The sequence below is a fragment of the Colias eurytheme genome, chromosome 17 (genome assembly GCF_061535395.1).
Source record: "Colias eurytheme isolate Ceu_HAF_F1 chromosome 17, ilColEury1 Martin Lab GWU primary, whole genome shotgun sequence".
NCBI lineage: Eukaryota > Metazoa > Arthropoda > Insecta > Lepidoptera > Pieridae > Colias > Colias eurytheme.
Window position 1 is genome coordinate 545,227 of NC_142996.1, and position 15,856 is coordinate 561,082.

Sequence of the window (15,856 nt, forward strand, 5' to 3'; positions counted from 1 at the left end):
TAAGTTTTTATTGAACCACTTAAGGATTCTATCTTCAACATGGTCAATTCAGTTTTGACGAATGTTTCTTAAAAATATAGGAGAAAATAAAAATAAATAAGCACAAAAGTTTGTTCTTTAACCATTATTTTAATTTAGAAATACCTAATCAGACAACCGCTTAAAAATTCACTAACAAATAACAAACCTAACTATCAATCTCCGTTCTTAACAACTTTATTAAAACACAAAGCGTAGAAAGCACAATTCATTTCACAATTCACAGTTCTCACTAAAACAAATGTCCCGGAGATCATATAATAAAGGGGGCAGATTTTAGCAGCGATTACACGTAATAACGTGGCCATAAATATTCGAGAAGCCACTTCAGGTAGGGCCGCAAACTGCCTGAGCCCTGGCGTTTGGTGCGAGTTGTAAACTTTCTACTAATATTATTAAATAGCTGAGTCCCGTGGTTTTTCTCCGCTTCTATTGGTCTTAGCGTGATGAAAATTTTCCTCGATAGATGGACTATCGAACTGTGAAATAATTTTTCGAATCGGAGCCGTGGTTCCTGAGATTAGCGCTGTCAATCAAATAAACAAGCTTTATAATACATATTAACATAGTTAAGAAAATCTAATAGTCTGTCTGATATGCTTTCACAGCATCAATTGAAGACCAGTCAAGTGTAGTAAAATTCTCAACAATAGTAAAAGAGTTTAGCGCCGGTGTAACTTATAGAATCCAAAAGATGTTCTAAATAATAAATTTGTGGTTGATCTTTGTAACATGATTATCACAATATCTAGGTGTGCTAATCGGGGCTACTTTCCCAGGTTGTAAAGATAAATATAATTATTTACACTGATAAGAATCGAATTGGTTACCAACAATCCAAATATATCAGCCAATGATTGAGTGACAAATATATTCATAATTATCAATTATTATAATTATTTGTAAAACATATTTTAAGATTTTCGCTTGTTATAAGTGTCTAATTTGAAGAAAAGAAAATTTGTAATTAAATTCACTGTTTGTTTGGAAAATCTATAAAATTAAAATATATAATATTCCACTCAACTGTGTCTATTCTGGTCACAGTATACCTGGTATTTATTATTAAAAATACGCCGTCTCCTTCGCTTTGCACCACACAAAAACGCTCGAGTCCCACAGTCACGCTCAAGCTATAATTAGCACTCGGCGTATTCAAAAATGTCCACTTTTATTTAGTATTTCCCTAATTATTCATTATTTATAACTGACCCCTGTAATCTTCCCCGCAGGCTGTCTTAACCTCATTACAAATAGCAAATGAAACTTTTTATTAAAATTTACGATTTTCTTTTATATGCTTGCTTAAATATTCCTCTCCTACTCGTTTGCATTTATGCCATCGATATTATTCAAGTTCTACCCCAATGAAAACTGATAAAAAAATTCTCAATTGAGGATGTAGAGAAAGCTCGCCTGGAGGCAGAATTCATAAGTTCGAGACACAGGACATTACTTTGAAACTTTCAACGACCATTAAAATTTCATGTATGCAGTCTTCAAACTTTTAATTTACTCTCACAATATTTTAAATGTAAACCTAATGTTACAATACGAGTAAAGTCGTAGGCATCCGCTAACTGTATTTATATAAGAAAATTACTTTTCGATATTATTTAACTTGCAAACTTCAAAAGAATCCAGACGGTGCGGACATAAAACTTTTATTAAAATCTCCGCGAGTTAAAAATAACACAAAACTAGGAAGACTGCCTGCAAACTATTTAATAATATTTTGTTAAAATTTCTCAATTGCCCACTGAAGCGTCCGTAATATTTCTTTGTACAAGTAGGAAAACAAATTTTACAGTGCGCTTGTACAGTGCGCTTATTATTTGAAGCATTCAAGTAACGATAAATAAAAGAAACACAGTAACTTAACGTTTTATCAGTATTTATTTCAAGAAAGGTGCGGCTCCAAATATGTAGTTTCCAGGTGCGTTGACGTCATCGGCGATGAAGAATTCCTTGAACAGCTGCTGATAATCTTCCCATGAAACACCTGACTTGCCTTGTGATACCTTTTCATAAGCTAATTTCGCGTCATCATTGGATACACCGAAAGCGTTTGTAAGAACTCTTATAAACTCAGCAGCATCCAGGGAGTCATCTGCGGACGAATCTTTAATATGGAAACAGACTCTGCAGAATAGTTTCTGCCATTCAGGGAAGTCAGTTTTGTCTTGATTGTCCCACATTGCTATCCATTCCTCGGCGGTTACCTTCCCATCGCTGTTCGCGTCGGCTGCTTGGAAGCCGTCCCAAATCTGGAGCATTATATCTTGAGCCATACTGTATATAATATCTCCTTCTTTCCATCCTTGCAATTGTACAATCCTCTTCAATGAATCTTCAAAATCTTTCTTCTCGATTACGCTACTGGCATCAGCGTTGAAGAAAATCTTGAAAACGTGCAATAATTTTTGCTTTCTGAATTCGGAGACCATTTTGACTGTTTTACTTTATCGATTTCTAAAGTAATAAATATTAATACTTCTATTAATCGTCTTTTTATAACTTTTGCTAAGATAATTGTAATCAAATTGATAAGAAAAGACGACGTAATGGACATCCCTGATTTGTGGATAGATTAATAATTACAGTAGAAGTAGATATCGTGTTTGATAACTCTCGCTATCTGATATTTTTTTATATAACGGTTGCATTTAATTCTTTATAGCACTCGTTACTATAGATATTTTTGTGGCCTTTAATTCTTATTTAAATCTTACTAAAGTTATAAAAAAAAATACATTACTTTCGTTAACAATTGTATGATGCACGTAATTAATGAAATCAAAAACGGAAATGATTAAATATTATTAACGTACAAAAAGATTTAATTATTGATTAAACTTATTCGAACCAAAAAGCCAGTTACCAGGTGCATTAACATCTTCCGATAAGAAATATTCAGCGTATCGTTCTTCGAATTCTTCCCACGAAATACTAGTTTTACCCTGTGACAGTTTATTAAAGGCTTCACTCGCTTCTTCTTTCGGTAAGCCGATAGCAGCATGGACGTCAACAAATTCCTGACAGTCCACAGCACCATCTGATGATTTATCTTGTATATAGAAGAAGACCTTACAGAACAATTTCTGCCATTCATTGAAGCACGAACGGCACACGGACGCAGGTAAATCCCACATAGCCAACCATTCGTCCGCAGTTACTTTACCATCTTTATCAGTGTCAGCTCCACACGATATACCTTTCCAAATCTTAGCTAACGATTCTTGAGCCACTTGATACACAACATCACTTTCTTTCCAGCCTAGTAATTTCGAGATTCTCTCCAAAAACAGATCAAAATCCTTCTTCTCTACTTCTCCACTTTCATCAGCGTCGAAAATTGTCTTGAAAACGAATAGCAGTTTTTTCTTTCTGAAGTCGGACACCATTTTGTTACGCTTTTGAACGTGAATTAAGCAAAAGGCTCTAAATAAGTTAAGTGCAGATTCTGATGCCGCCTTTTATAGGCCTGAAGATTAAAATAATCGGTTGATAAACTTAATAATTATTATCGTCGTCTCGGTTGTAAATGTAATCATGTATTAGATTTGACTATTGTTTTATGATTTACGGATTATTAATATTAATTTTACCATCAAAATACAAAAATTGAGTATCAGTAGTACCTGTTACAATCCTTTTTACATTTTTATAAATAAAGAAAATTATGTTTCATAGAGCATTATAATTTCATTAATTAATGTTATCAGTATCTAATATTTAATATTATAAAGCATTGCATTTTTATCGGTATTGCAATCATTCGAACTGATTACGAAAGGGTTTTGAATATGTAGACTGTCGTAAAAAATATAATATATTCAAATAATCATAATAGATTACCTACGTGAAGTCAATAACTTTTAAAGAAAAGTCATCCAGTAGCCAAAATATTCATTGTATTAGAAAATAAAAATAATATTATAAAAAGCACTATATTTCAATAAATAAGACACAATCGATTGAACAATACATACACCATATAGCTACTACTTTAATAATTAATACTAACCTATTACTTAAATTTATTTGAACCGAAAATGTAATTTCCGGGGGCATTTTCATCGTCAGATAAGAAGAACTCAGTGAACAACTTTTCGAACTCTTCCCAACTCAGGCTCGGTTTGCCTTGCGAGAGCTTCTTAAATGATTCCGCTGCTACCTCCTTCGGCACTCCGAATCCAACGTGGACCCTGACGAATTCGTCTTCATCCACAGCACCATCACCTGTAGCATCCTGGATGTGGAAGGTGATTTTGCAGTATAATTTGTTCCACTCGGGCAGTTCTGAGCCTTGAATGTCCCACATTGTCATCCACTCGTCCAGAGTCACTTTGCCGTCGTTGTCGACGTCAGACATCTTCTGTAAACCTTCCCAGATTTGCGCTGATACATCTTTAGCGATGCTGTAAACTACGTCAGACTCCTTCCACCCTTGGAGCTTAGCTAGTTTATTCATGCTCTCCTCAAAGTCTTTCTTCTCAACGAAACCGCTCTCGTCGGCATCGTAGAATGTCTTGAAGATCCATGCTAATTTCTTCTTTCTGAATTCGGACATCATTTTGATTTATTTTTTTATAATTAAGCAGGTGACAGTGCCCGTAGTTTAATGACTGACGCTTTTTATACTACAACAAATACAATCTATTGATAAAACTGGATGGTATTGTACAATAAAGCGTCAGCCAAAAAAAAAATGTTGTGTGGTTTTATGAAACCACGGTAAAAGTGAAACTGTTCGAACGGTTCCGAACACTGCTTTGTGTAGCGCATGTCGCGTGACGGTCGGCTGCCGAGTAGGTATACCTACTCGGCAGCCGCGATACACGCGACATGCGCTACACAGACCAAAAAGTTTGAGACGATGTAATAAAAGTTTCACTTTAAAATATTACCTAATTTACGGTGGTGATTTAAAAACGATTTTATACGAATTACGCGTGTCAATCGAAGGTAAAAATGTTATAAAATAGTAGTTAGCTTGTATAACACTGCTTTCATATCTTAACGGCCGGCTCAGCGTTGTTTTTCGTTTCTGATTGGAATTGATCACGCTATCCATAACCAGCCAAAAAGAAAGAAATGTGGTATATTATCAACATATCAGGAATAATTTTGTATCAAAGTCCTTATGATGGTAATGATCTTCAATTATTTTTCTGGTCACAAAAGATCAAATTCAAACTCATGTATATATTTATTTATTCAACTAGACACTTTTCAGTCGTAAAATTACAGACAAACAAATATTTTCAACAAATGCTTACAAAATATTAAGTATCTATCTACTGAATGATAGAGATCACTTAACATCAAAACTGATTGTATGTAACGAGTGCAGAACACCGTCCAATTGTCAAAGATTCAATCACTCGATAAATAATTTCCAGATCCGAGATAACAAACGTGCGTAAATCAAAATCAAAATACGTGACCTTTTTACTATTTATTATATTATGTGCATTTTCATGGTTAGTCACTACATAGTATAAAGCGAAGTTACTCACCGTGTCTGTCTGTATGTATGCACTATGCTTAGATCTTTAAAAGTGGACAACGGATTTTGATGCAGTTTTAATCAATTTTAATCAATCACGGTTCATGAGACACATTTCGGTTACAGACGGACTTACAGACAGATAGACGGACAGTGACGTCTGAAGAAAGAAATAATAGAATCCTGTTTTACCCTTTTGGGTACAGAACCCTAAAAATCAGCTCGTTATAAAGGATTAGATCCCAAGTCTTTCTTAATGCAGGTATTAGTTTTAAATGAAGGTTCAAAGTTACGTCTTTACTTCGAAACTTAGGTGACCTGACGTTGATCATATTAAAAAGTCAGTTTACTGAACGTGTCGAGTAAAACTTCAAATATTAAATAACTCTTAGCTCATCTGTTTGTTCAAAACTTATGACGTAATACATTATGTTTTATTAAATTGATTAGTGTGGTTAGAACACATCTATTAGATTATTATTAGACCTTCATGTAACAGGAAGCTTTTCTCAAGATATTGTATTAATAATATAGCTAAAAATAAACGTTTCAAGCATAGATATAATAATTTTTATTTGTCAATATCATCACATATAGAATAATTACGTTAAGCAATCAATCAAAAGAGATACATGTGTGCATTTTATAAAATGATGCTATGTCATGCCAAATAGTCACTTCATTTTTGCGTTTTTTTAATTATTAAATTTAATGTACCCAAAAAATTGAAAAGGCATTATCACAACTGCATAAATCAATCACAAAAGAATTGAAATATGGCAGATTTAACATCAATAACATTATATCTAACACCTATTTTATAATTATTCAAGCTTAAAATGTATTCTAAATTTCTAAGTATTCTAAGTATTCTAGCAACTTCGTACGCTAATAATTTTCCCTCAACGATTTTCCATAATGTTAGTTCAAGTACATACACACATACATAGGGAATCTGGTGCGGTGTGACAGATAGAACGCATCTGTCATGATCCTACACACGCCCTTTACATGGAGCGGATAATATTTGATACGGTATTATATTTTGTTTTATTTAGTTTATTTTAACAGTTAGAGTACTTATTTTGTTAGACATGCCTGTTAATTTGTACGTATTATGTCTGTTTATTTTACGTATCCACTCATTAACTAATATTATTATGTACCTATTAGGTATATTAGTTAAGCCCTATTTAAATAGAGTGCAGATTAAATGATTCTTCGCGAATAAACATCCATACGATGGTTATTTTATTTGATCACTAATTAATGATCTAAGGATATTTAAACACAAATACCTAATTCCGGTAGGAAACCTGTTACAAGTGCACTTTAAATTAAAATATGCGTCATCATAAACGAAAAAAACAGTTCAAATCTTGTATTTTTATCAGCAACATTCTCACTTATACAAACCAAACCAAACCTTATCTATCTTTACTCTTCCTAACATTTTGCCATTAAAAATAAATCTTCGGAAATGCTTAACATATCCTAATGTATTCTACAATTCGAGTCTAATGCGATAAAGAGAGATGTAACGGTGGGAAGGGGACGCCACTCATTTGCCAAATTGTCCCGGATTATAGAATTTTTTATCGCCCAGTGCAGTCGCTTAATGCGGTTTTATAGCTATGTGTAATTCTAGAACAATCTAGTGAGTAGTCATGGACGAATGCTGAGTCGCAATGGTTTGTACGGAACTATCTTAGGAAAAGTAGTGTTTTATAAATTTTGTCGGAGACATTACATGCTCACGCTTTTGGTTTTGTTACTTTTGTTTTCGTGTGTATTGCGGCCTTTTATGAAATAAAACGGTTTTTAACTTTCACCATAAAACGTAAGTAGAAATTGTTTCATAGTGAGGAAATTTTTTGTAATCGAAATAGAGCAAATAGAGCTGTTTGTGCTGCAATCATTAATAATTTTAAGTAGACTTGTAAACAATTAACATTAAATAGCTATTTGTATTATAAATTATGTTACTATATTTTTAGGTAATAATTATATTCTTTACCAAGAAACAAGATAGAATAATATCTTGATGATTTATTATTTATTCACTAAACATAGCTTTTTGCTCAATCAGTAATATTTCAGTAGTTTTAAGCTTCTGAAGATAACCAACAAAAAGATGATTATTAAATTCAATAGGTACCTAATAGGTAAATATTAGAAAATCTTTAGGTAACAAGTAACAACTAACAAGACATACTTGTACTGTGAGTGATCGATATTTACTTTAACTATATCTGTCGCTCAAATTTCTTATCTATTTACTTATTATACTAGTCAATAGTGGTACAAGTTAACACTAAGCAATTAAATACCTATCTACTATTTTCTTACAAGTACGAGCGTAATACCAAAAGGTACAAGGTTTGATTCCTGGTAGAGACTATTAAAACGTCATTACTTTGGTCAGTCAGCAGAAAATCAATAAAATAACAAGAGTATGAGAAAAGAGTAATATTTAAATCTATGTACCAATTTATTAAAAAAAAATATATAACAGTTCAGTTTGAGCCTTGCAGAAGCAAACTAGGAATCAATATATTTCAAATTATCATCTATGTTTATAAATTATTACCACGGATTTGAAGGGCCAAAGTGATAAACGGTCATTAATCACTATTAAGATGAACAGCAGCATAATTCAAATGTAACCGATTAGGTAATCTGATAATGCAAATTTAATTAGCTAATAATAATATTCCATACAAAATATATATTTGCGAAAATGGGTTTAACGCGTAACACGTTGTAGCACTCCTCAGGGTAATATGATATTGTATTTGTGAGGTTTATTAGTTTATGCATAACAATAGACCGATAAACATTATTGTAATATTATTGTTTTATAGCTTCGCGTATATTGCTTGGGTTTGATATTATTGTGAATGTCATTAACTATAATTAAGTAAACCAATTGGTTATATTTTCATTTTATAAGAATAGCTGTAAAACCACCATTAAATAGTATAAAAATCCGCGTTCCACTGTCTGTATGTATCCTTGGATCTTTAAACTAATCAATTAATTTTGATAGTAAAATATTTTTATATATAATTTTATATTTTAATAGTTAAAGTTGATCAAGAAAAAGGTTAATATGTATCATCAGCATTGCAGCCGCGTGTAGCCGGGTGGGTCGCTAGCAAGAAATAATAAACGGTTAGGTTTTGCTTAAAATTTATTGAAATGCATACTAGAATTATTACACCTAGGTATCACACAATTTTGAAAACAAGATCACTTCACGATAATACTGAGCCAATTTACACCTCTCAACACTTAAACTAAAAATAAGATCTAAAAACTGGATTTCCCAAAGATGTAGTTGCCAGCGGCGTTCACGTCTTCAGTGGTGAAATATTCCTTCCACAGGTCTTGGAACTCTGCCCAGGATACGTTGGCTTTGCCCTTAGACATTTTCCTGAAAGCGGCGAGTGCGTCGTCCTTGTTCAATCCGAAGGAAGCGTACACAGATGAGAATTCCTCGCCATCGATAGCGCCATCACCACTCGCGTCTTCGAGGTTGAAGATGAACTTGCAGTACAGGCTCTGCCACTCGAGGGGAGCGGAGGGGTTCTTAGCGAACTCCTCCCACATCGCGATCCACTCATCGACGGATATTTCACCATCTTTGTCCGCGTCAGCCCTTCCTTGCAGTGTGTCCCATATCTTCATGAGCGACGACTGGATTTCCTTGTATTTAGCATCGCCAGCGCTCCAGCCTCGCAGCTTGGAGATGTTCTCTACAGCCAGCTCGAAGTCTTTCTTATCAATGGAACCACTTCCATTCCTGTCGAAGAAGGAGGTGAAGACATGGAGGAGCTTTTTCTTTCTGAAGTCGGAAACCATTTTTGTGACTGTGATCTACTAGTAAATGTTTTTGATGTGGGACGGACGGCTTTTATAGCATTTAATGTATAACAAGATAATTGTTATCTTGAGAAAATCTTGTGAATTAGACGGAAATTTGTTATCTTTCTTGCTATCTGCCTGCAATGCAGTCAACTTGTGAATCATTTACAGAGAAAATTTAAAGAAACCGAATTAAGGTGATATTATAATGACACAATGATCGACTGATTGAAATCTTATCAATTATTGAAAACGTAAAAAACAAGTTACGATTTATGCATCGATATTAGTTGCAAGAACTAGTAAAATGATTATAACATGGATTGCAAATAAACATTTTTATTTATTAATATCACATTGCCGATATTTTTTTATATAAAAAAGGTATCAAATTAAGTTGTATTCCTCAAATGATCTAAGCCTCAAGGCCATAGCCAAGGTTAATAGCGAGATATAATTATAATTCTCTGTTGCGAATTACTCTGTGTACAAGATGACACTGTTTACTCTACATCAAAATTGCATTAACTATGCTAATAGCAACACTTTATTTCTACACAACATTACACGTAGGCTTAAGTGGTTGAGTTTCCTACATCTTAATTTTGTTATCACTAATTGTAATAAAATAAGTAATTATTTTCTATGTTATTTATTTATTTTCCAGGCAAAGAGGATACACTCTTAATTTACTTTGACTCGCATGTTATGCCTTTTTTCTTATCTACTTTTACGTTGAATGCGGCAAAAAAATCATATAAAAAATGGTGTGCAAAGTCACACATACCTAAGCCTAGCTAACACACATTCACATACCATTCTGTCCGGCTGTCCTGTGTCGTAATATATCATACGTGTAAAAACAGGACTTAAGCCCTTGGGCAAGAGCTTTTTATTTCTTCCAGGCGCTCGCAATTCGTCCTTTTGTGTTCCTTAGATAAATGCGGCGTTTTTGTTTTAGTGTGTAGTGTCCATTTTCTGTGTTTTTTCTTGTATTTTCACTAGAAATTTTTATTGCAAGGACTTTTGATAACTTTTTAGGAATGCAACAGAATCCGTGACTATGTTTTCTGTTAAATTTTATTTTAAGCTGACCTAGCTTAATCTAATCTAGAAGTTCCACAAATAATCATATTGTTTTATATTCAGTACACGGCTTCAATTTCGTTTCCCAAATAGTAGAGACACTTTATAATATTCCAAGAAGGAAAATTATATTTTTTACAAAAGTAATATTTCTTATTATATTTCGCTTATTGGCATATAAATATTTTATGGGTAATATACTCAAATAAGGCACTTTATGACCGCTTTAAAACGGTTCAAATATCAACAATATTAACGATTTGCGTCAATATAAAGCAGCAGTTTAACGATTATAATTATAAGGAAATTTTCATAGGATATAAACACATTTACTGGTCATAAATCGAAGTTAGCTCGGATATAAGGCTTTATTGCCTCATTATACTCCGTAAGCTACAAAGTTACAGACGTTTATTTCAAGATAAATTTTCTTTCGTGAAATTCTCGCTTTTTAGATGATAAAAGACGTACGAATAATATTATACTATTACAGGATGCTAATTTATCCCTGTTATAATCAAGAAATTATATTATAATCAGTTTTTGTTATTAATAGGGAATAAGCATATACTAAAATTATTGCGTTTTAATACTAACACATTTCTCTTTTGTTAAATAGCTGAACTTTTGAATATATACTAATTATGATCTTCCCTTCGCTCTCCTTTTATTTTATTTATTAAAAATATCATATAACATACACTTAAAACAATCGAACAAAAGAACTGCTGTTAAACCAGTCAACCAATGATACTTAGGTATGTGTTTTTATTCAGCATGGTTTAATTGTACCTATCTGCGTTTGTTCTTTTGATCTATTACTTACTACTGCTATTTATTATACCTACATATTTATAAATTACTTTTGTCTTGTCATCTATGATTAGCCTTCGTGCTCGAATTCTGCAGTTTCTATTTGTGATGACATCGTCTCGTTATCATATACAATATTAACACGTCAATCTGTTTTCTGAAACGGAGAGATTAAAATTACACACTGGACATATAGACTGGGGTAGAAGCCTTTAAAAATAATGAAAAGATAAAAAAAATCGCAGTCGGATGAAACCCATTAGAAAAGGAGGGGAATATGATAAAAATGTAAGGAAAAATAAATTACGGTCAATCCGAGTTCGGGAAGCGGGAGGGGGGAGCTTTTAAGAGAAAAAAATGGTTTCTCTCGATTTCCGACAAAACTACAAGTCCTATAGAAAAAAGTTCAATGGCAAAGTTGTAGGTAATTAAAAGTTCTACAACTTTTGTATTCACAATTTTTTCACATAACCTCAAAATTTTGGTGAAAAATTCAAAAAACCAAGTTTTTGGTCTTTTATTTTTATCGACTTCAAAATTTATTTTTTTTTCTACAAAATTTGGTGGAAACTTACTTTATTATGTCCCAAATACACTGTAATTTATTTGATTGAAAATATTTATTTTTTCGCCTTATTTTGAATTAATACCAAAAAAACAACCTAATTTTCAATCGAAAAGTCACCCGTCAAAATATCAGCTTTTTTCAAAAACTTGGGGTGCCTTTTATTCATTGAAATCTCTACTTTCATATGGTGTAAATAAAAATAAACACCACTATAGTAAATGTTCTCAGGAAATGCATACAAACAGTGTGATAATGAGCTTTTACTAAATCAGGCACACTTCTTGAACTCTATATCTTCTCTTGTATCGGCTTTTCGGTAATATTTCAAAAGAAAAATAATAATTATCTGTTCTAAGTTTAATATTTTACAGCATATTCAAAAGCAAAATGATGTCGATAATAACATTTCAGGTAGTTCGAGAAGTGTGCCTGATTTAGTAAAAGCTAATTTTCAGACTGTTTGTATGCATTTCCTGAGAACATTTACTATGGTGGTGTTTACTTTTTTTACACCATATGAAAGTAGAGATTTCAATGAATAAAAGGAACCCCAAGTTTTTGAAAAAAGCTGATATTTTGACGGGTGACTTTTCGATTGAAAATTAGGTTGTTTTTTTGGTATTCATTCAAAATAAGGCGAAAAAATAAATATTTTCAATCAAATAAATTACAGTGTATTTGGGACATAATAAAGTAAGTTTCCACCAAATTTCGTAGAAAAAAAATAAATTTTGAAGTCGATAAAAATAAAAGACCAAAAACTTGGTTTTTTGAATTTTTCACCTAAATTTTGAGGTTATGTGAAAAAATTGTGAATACAAAAGTTGTAGAACTTTTAATTACCTACAACTTTGCCATTGAACTTTTTTCTATAGGACTTGTAGTTTTGTCGGAAATCGAGAGAAACCATTTTTTTATCTTAAAAGCTCCCCCCTCCCGCTTCCCGAACTCGGATTGACCGTAATTTATTTTTCCTTACATTTTTATCATATTCCCCTCCTTTTCTAATGGGTTTCATCCGACTGCGATTTTTTTTTGTTTCAAAAATTATCTACTCTAGTCTTAATAGTAAGTCCAGAAATTTCTTTGTTCTCATAATAAATGAAGTAATAATAATTTTAATTCTATTATTTTGAAAAACTACAATTTTGACTACTTAGTTTTATCACGATTACGAAAAATGAAGAGAATCAGATCAAAACTGAAAAAAAGAACATCGCTATAAAAATTTGTCTGTTATTAAAAGTATTTTAATTTAATCATTTCGAACAAGAGTCCCATTAAAGAACTCGTTAAACTTAAAGGATAAATAAAAATTGTATTAGGTATAGGAAGAGCCGATTTATTTATATAGCTATAAGGTATACTCCAGTATAAACAAAAAAAACCTACTCGTATTTAAATAAGTAGTAGATACGTACTTTTAGAATTTTACGACAAAGAGAGGCTTGAGGTCGATAGGACTCGCGGTTCTTATTTTTTGAAAATATCATTTAATATTTAAATAATACATAGAAACCATTGAAATTATCAGGAACTCAAATAAATCACAAATTAATACTTTGCAATAAACTGCCAGCTAATCAAATTACGTCAATGCACAATTTGTTATCAGATTAAACACATAATTTGATTCTCTTATCGCACGTATTTGCAAAGACAATAAACAATTTTTGATGTATTTTGATATCTAAGTAAGTATGGTACATTCTCATAGCGTTTTTTACTCCTTTTAATTGGTACGATTTTATTAGTTTCATCAGCTTTTTTGTTAATTTGTATGTTCTTACTCCTTTGGGTGTCCAGTGGGTCTTAAAATGGAGTCTTCCATTAAGACCCACTTTAAACGGACAGATCTAGTTCAAACTTTGTACACTTATGAAGCATTGGCGGCAATACAATAATTTAAAGCGTGTTTTTAGTTCATAATATAAACTATTTTAAATAGAGCTCTCAGAAGACTGTCGATGAAAAATTTCGAGTAGGTACAATTAAATCCTACAAATAATAAACTACAAACCCCTCTAACATCATAATAGAACTATAAATTCACCCTTCACATCCCATCACATATCTAAGCTTTCAAATTAAATGAACAACGGAATATATTAACAATACCTCACGTATTGTAGACGATGAAAGCTGAGCCACACAAAACCATACAAGTAGCGATATTGTGATCATTGCAACAAAGACTAACATGCAACCATAAACGTCTCGGGCTTTATTTATTTGTTTTGTTGAAGATAGATAGCTTCTGGATGCGACGGGAAATTGAAAATTGCATGAAAATGATAAATTTGTTTAAAACAAACGTATTGGTAGCAAGAGCAGACAGATAGAAAAAAGTAAATAAATATAATGTTTCTAAGAATTAACACTCCATTCCATGCATCATTTACCTACTGTCAATCTTTTTTTAAGGATGTCCGATATAAAAGTATGTTTAGCTGTGTGTGTATCAATGTGTGTATAAATAATATGTAGAGACATGAAGGTTTTAAGTTATGATAAGTGGAAAAAGAAGCAATTGTTCGAAGACATTGAGCTCTCATTGGACCTAGGTATAGCTATTAGTAGTTGAAAATTCAAAAAAATTTTAAGTTTAAATTTCATTTTTCAATATAATATTATAATTTTATTACAAACTAGCTTCCGCCCGCGACTCCGTCCGCGCGGATGTCGGTCTTCGCGTGGATGGTTTATTTCTCCATTTTGAGTAACTCTGACAATAACATCTTATAAATATCTATTGGACTCAAATACGCCTATAATAATACCCAACGTGTGTTCGATGTTCTATAGAACAGCGTCTATGGATAAAAACTGAAAAATAAGATTATTTTTTTTCTTCGTATTTTTTCAGGATAAAAAGTATCCTATTTTACGCCCAGGATAATAAGGTATAATTATACCAAGTTTCATCGAAATCGAACCGTTAGTTTTCACGTGATGTCTTCACATACAGACAGACAGACAGACAGACAGACAAAAATTTTTTTAATCACATATTTGGGTTTGGTATCGATCCAGTAACACCCCCTGCTATTTATTTTTTCAATATTTTCAATGTACAGAATTGACCCTTCTACAGATTTATTATAATATGTATAGATGTAAGTTCATTTACTCATTTATTAGTAGGTACACACTTGATAGAAAGCATGGTATATCCATTTGCACTAAAGTAACTATTTATTTAACTATTAGGTATCTGTAGTCTTAGCTAAATAAAGGATAAAATATTTTTTTATGTTGACAATAGCCAGTTTGTAAGTACCTAATCTATTGGTCTCAAAAATAGCTTTAAAATGTTTCATTTTCACACAACACGATTCTTATTATTTTACAAATTTTCTCCGTTATATCTCGTATACACGACGAAGAATTGATATTCACACAAGATGACATCCAGCGGCATATATCCGCCGGTATTATTTTTAATACCGCACAATGCAGGTACGGGCGCCATGTAAGACGACCTCGTTATAACCAGCTAATCCGTGGCTGCGCCGGCGAGGCGCGGCTCCGTTGTTACGGTTTGACGGTTCATTGATGCATGGCAATTAATAAAAAGTTTTTGTATGTAGTTCATGTAGTTGGTAGAAGAACAACTTGTGTCAAAAAGCAATGCTTGAAATTTGAAATTGGACAGTACAATAAACTTATAGATATTTTTGTTAAATCAAAGATAATATTATATCCTCCAGGAACATATTATTATCAAACGTTAAATATCAGTATAAATAGTGTACGATCGTGAACCAAGATTGTAACGTCGTGTCACAGATACAATCAAAATCTGGTAGTTAAAGCACGCCTGCTAGAGTAGATTATTATTAAATCGTATACAAAACGTATTTGGCTCATAACCAGGCAATATTAATGAAGACAATTTTTAATTATTAATTGATAAACAATACCTCAAAATACCAGCAGATGTATTTATAACCCCATACCAAGATAGTTAC

The 15,856-nt window shown here is 32.3% G+C and overlaps 4 protein-coding genes across 4 annotated transcripts; all 4 read right to left on the reverse strand.

Annotated features, from left to right (window-relative positions):
- Positions 1–1,934: 1,934 nt before the first annotated feature.
- LOC149900946 (calexcitin-2-like) lies at positions 1,935–2,486 on the reverse strand. The gene has a single exon (XM_090111979.1). The coding sequence runs from the start codon at positions 2,484–2,486 to the stop codon at positions 1,935–1,937; it is 552 nt and encodes a 183-aa protein (XP_089968105.1).
- A 396-nt stretch (positions 2,487–2,882) lies between these two features.
- On the reverse strand, positions 2,883–3,443 carry LOC149900947 (calexcitin-2-like). The gene has a single exon (XM_090111980.1). The coding sequence runs from the start codon at positions 3,441–3,443 to the stop codon at positions 2,883–2,885; it is 561 nt and encodes a 186-aa protein (XP_089968106.1).
- Positions 3,444–4,064: 621 nt separating this feature from the next.
- On the reverse strand, positions 4,065–4,615 carry LOC149900948 (calexcitin-2-like). The gene has a single exon (XM_090111469.1). The coding sequence runs from the start codon at positions 4,613–4,615 to the stop codon at positions 4,070–4,072; it is 546 nt and encodes a 181-aa protein (XP_089967595.1). The 3' UTR covers positions 4,065–4,069.
- A 4,116-nt stretch (positions 4,616–8,731) lies between these two features.
- Positions 8,732–9,452, reverse strand: LOC149900949 (sarcoplasmic calcium-binding proteins I, III, and IV-like). Its single transcript, XM_090111659.1, has one exon. The coding sequence runs from the start codon at positions 9,413–9,415 to the stop codon at positions 8,864–8,866; it is 552 nt and encodes a 183-aa protein (XP_089967785.1). The 5' UTR covers positions 9,416–9,452; the 3' UTR covers positions 8,732–8,863.
- Positions 9,453–15,856: the final 6,404 nt, after the last annotated feature.

Coding starts and splice junctions, on each gene's coding strand:
- LOC149900948 (XM_090111469.1), bottom strand. CDS start 4,615: ATGATGTCCGAATTCAGAAAGAAGAAATTAGCATGGATCTTCAAGACA.
- LOC149900946 (XM_090111979.1), bottom strand. CDS start 2,486: ATGGTCTCCGAATTCAGAAAGCAAAAATTATTGCACGTTTTCAAGATT.
- LOC149900947 (XM_090111980.1), bottom strand. CDS start 3,443: ATGGTGTCCGACTTCAGAAAGAAAAAACTGCTATTCGTTTTCAAGACA.
- LOC149900949 (XM_090111659.1), bottom strand. CDS start 9,415: ATGGTTTCCGACTTCAGAAAGAAAAAGCTCCTCCATGTCTTCACCTCC.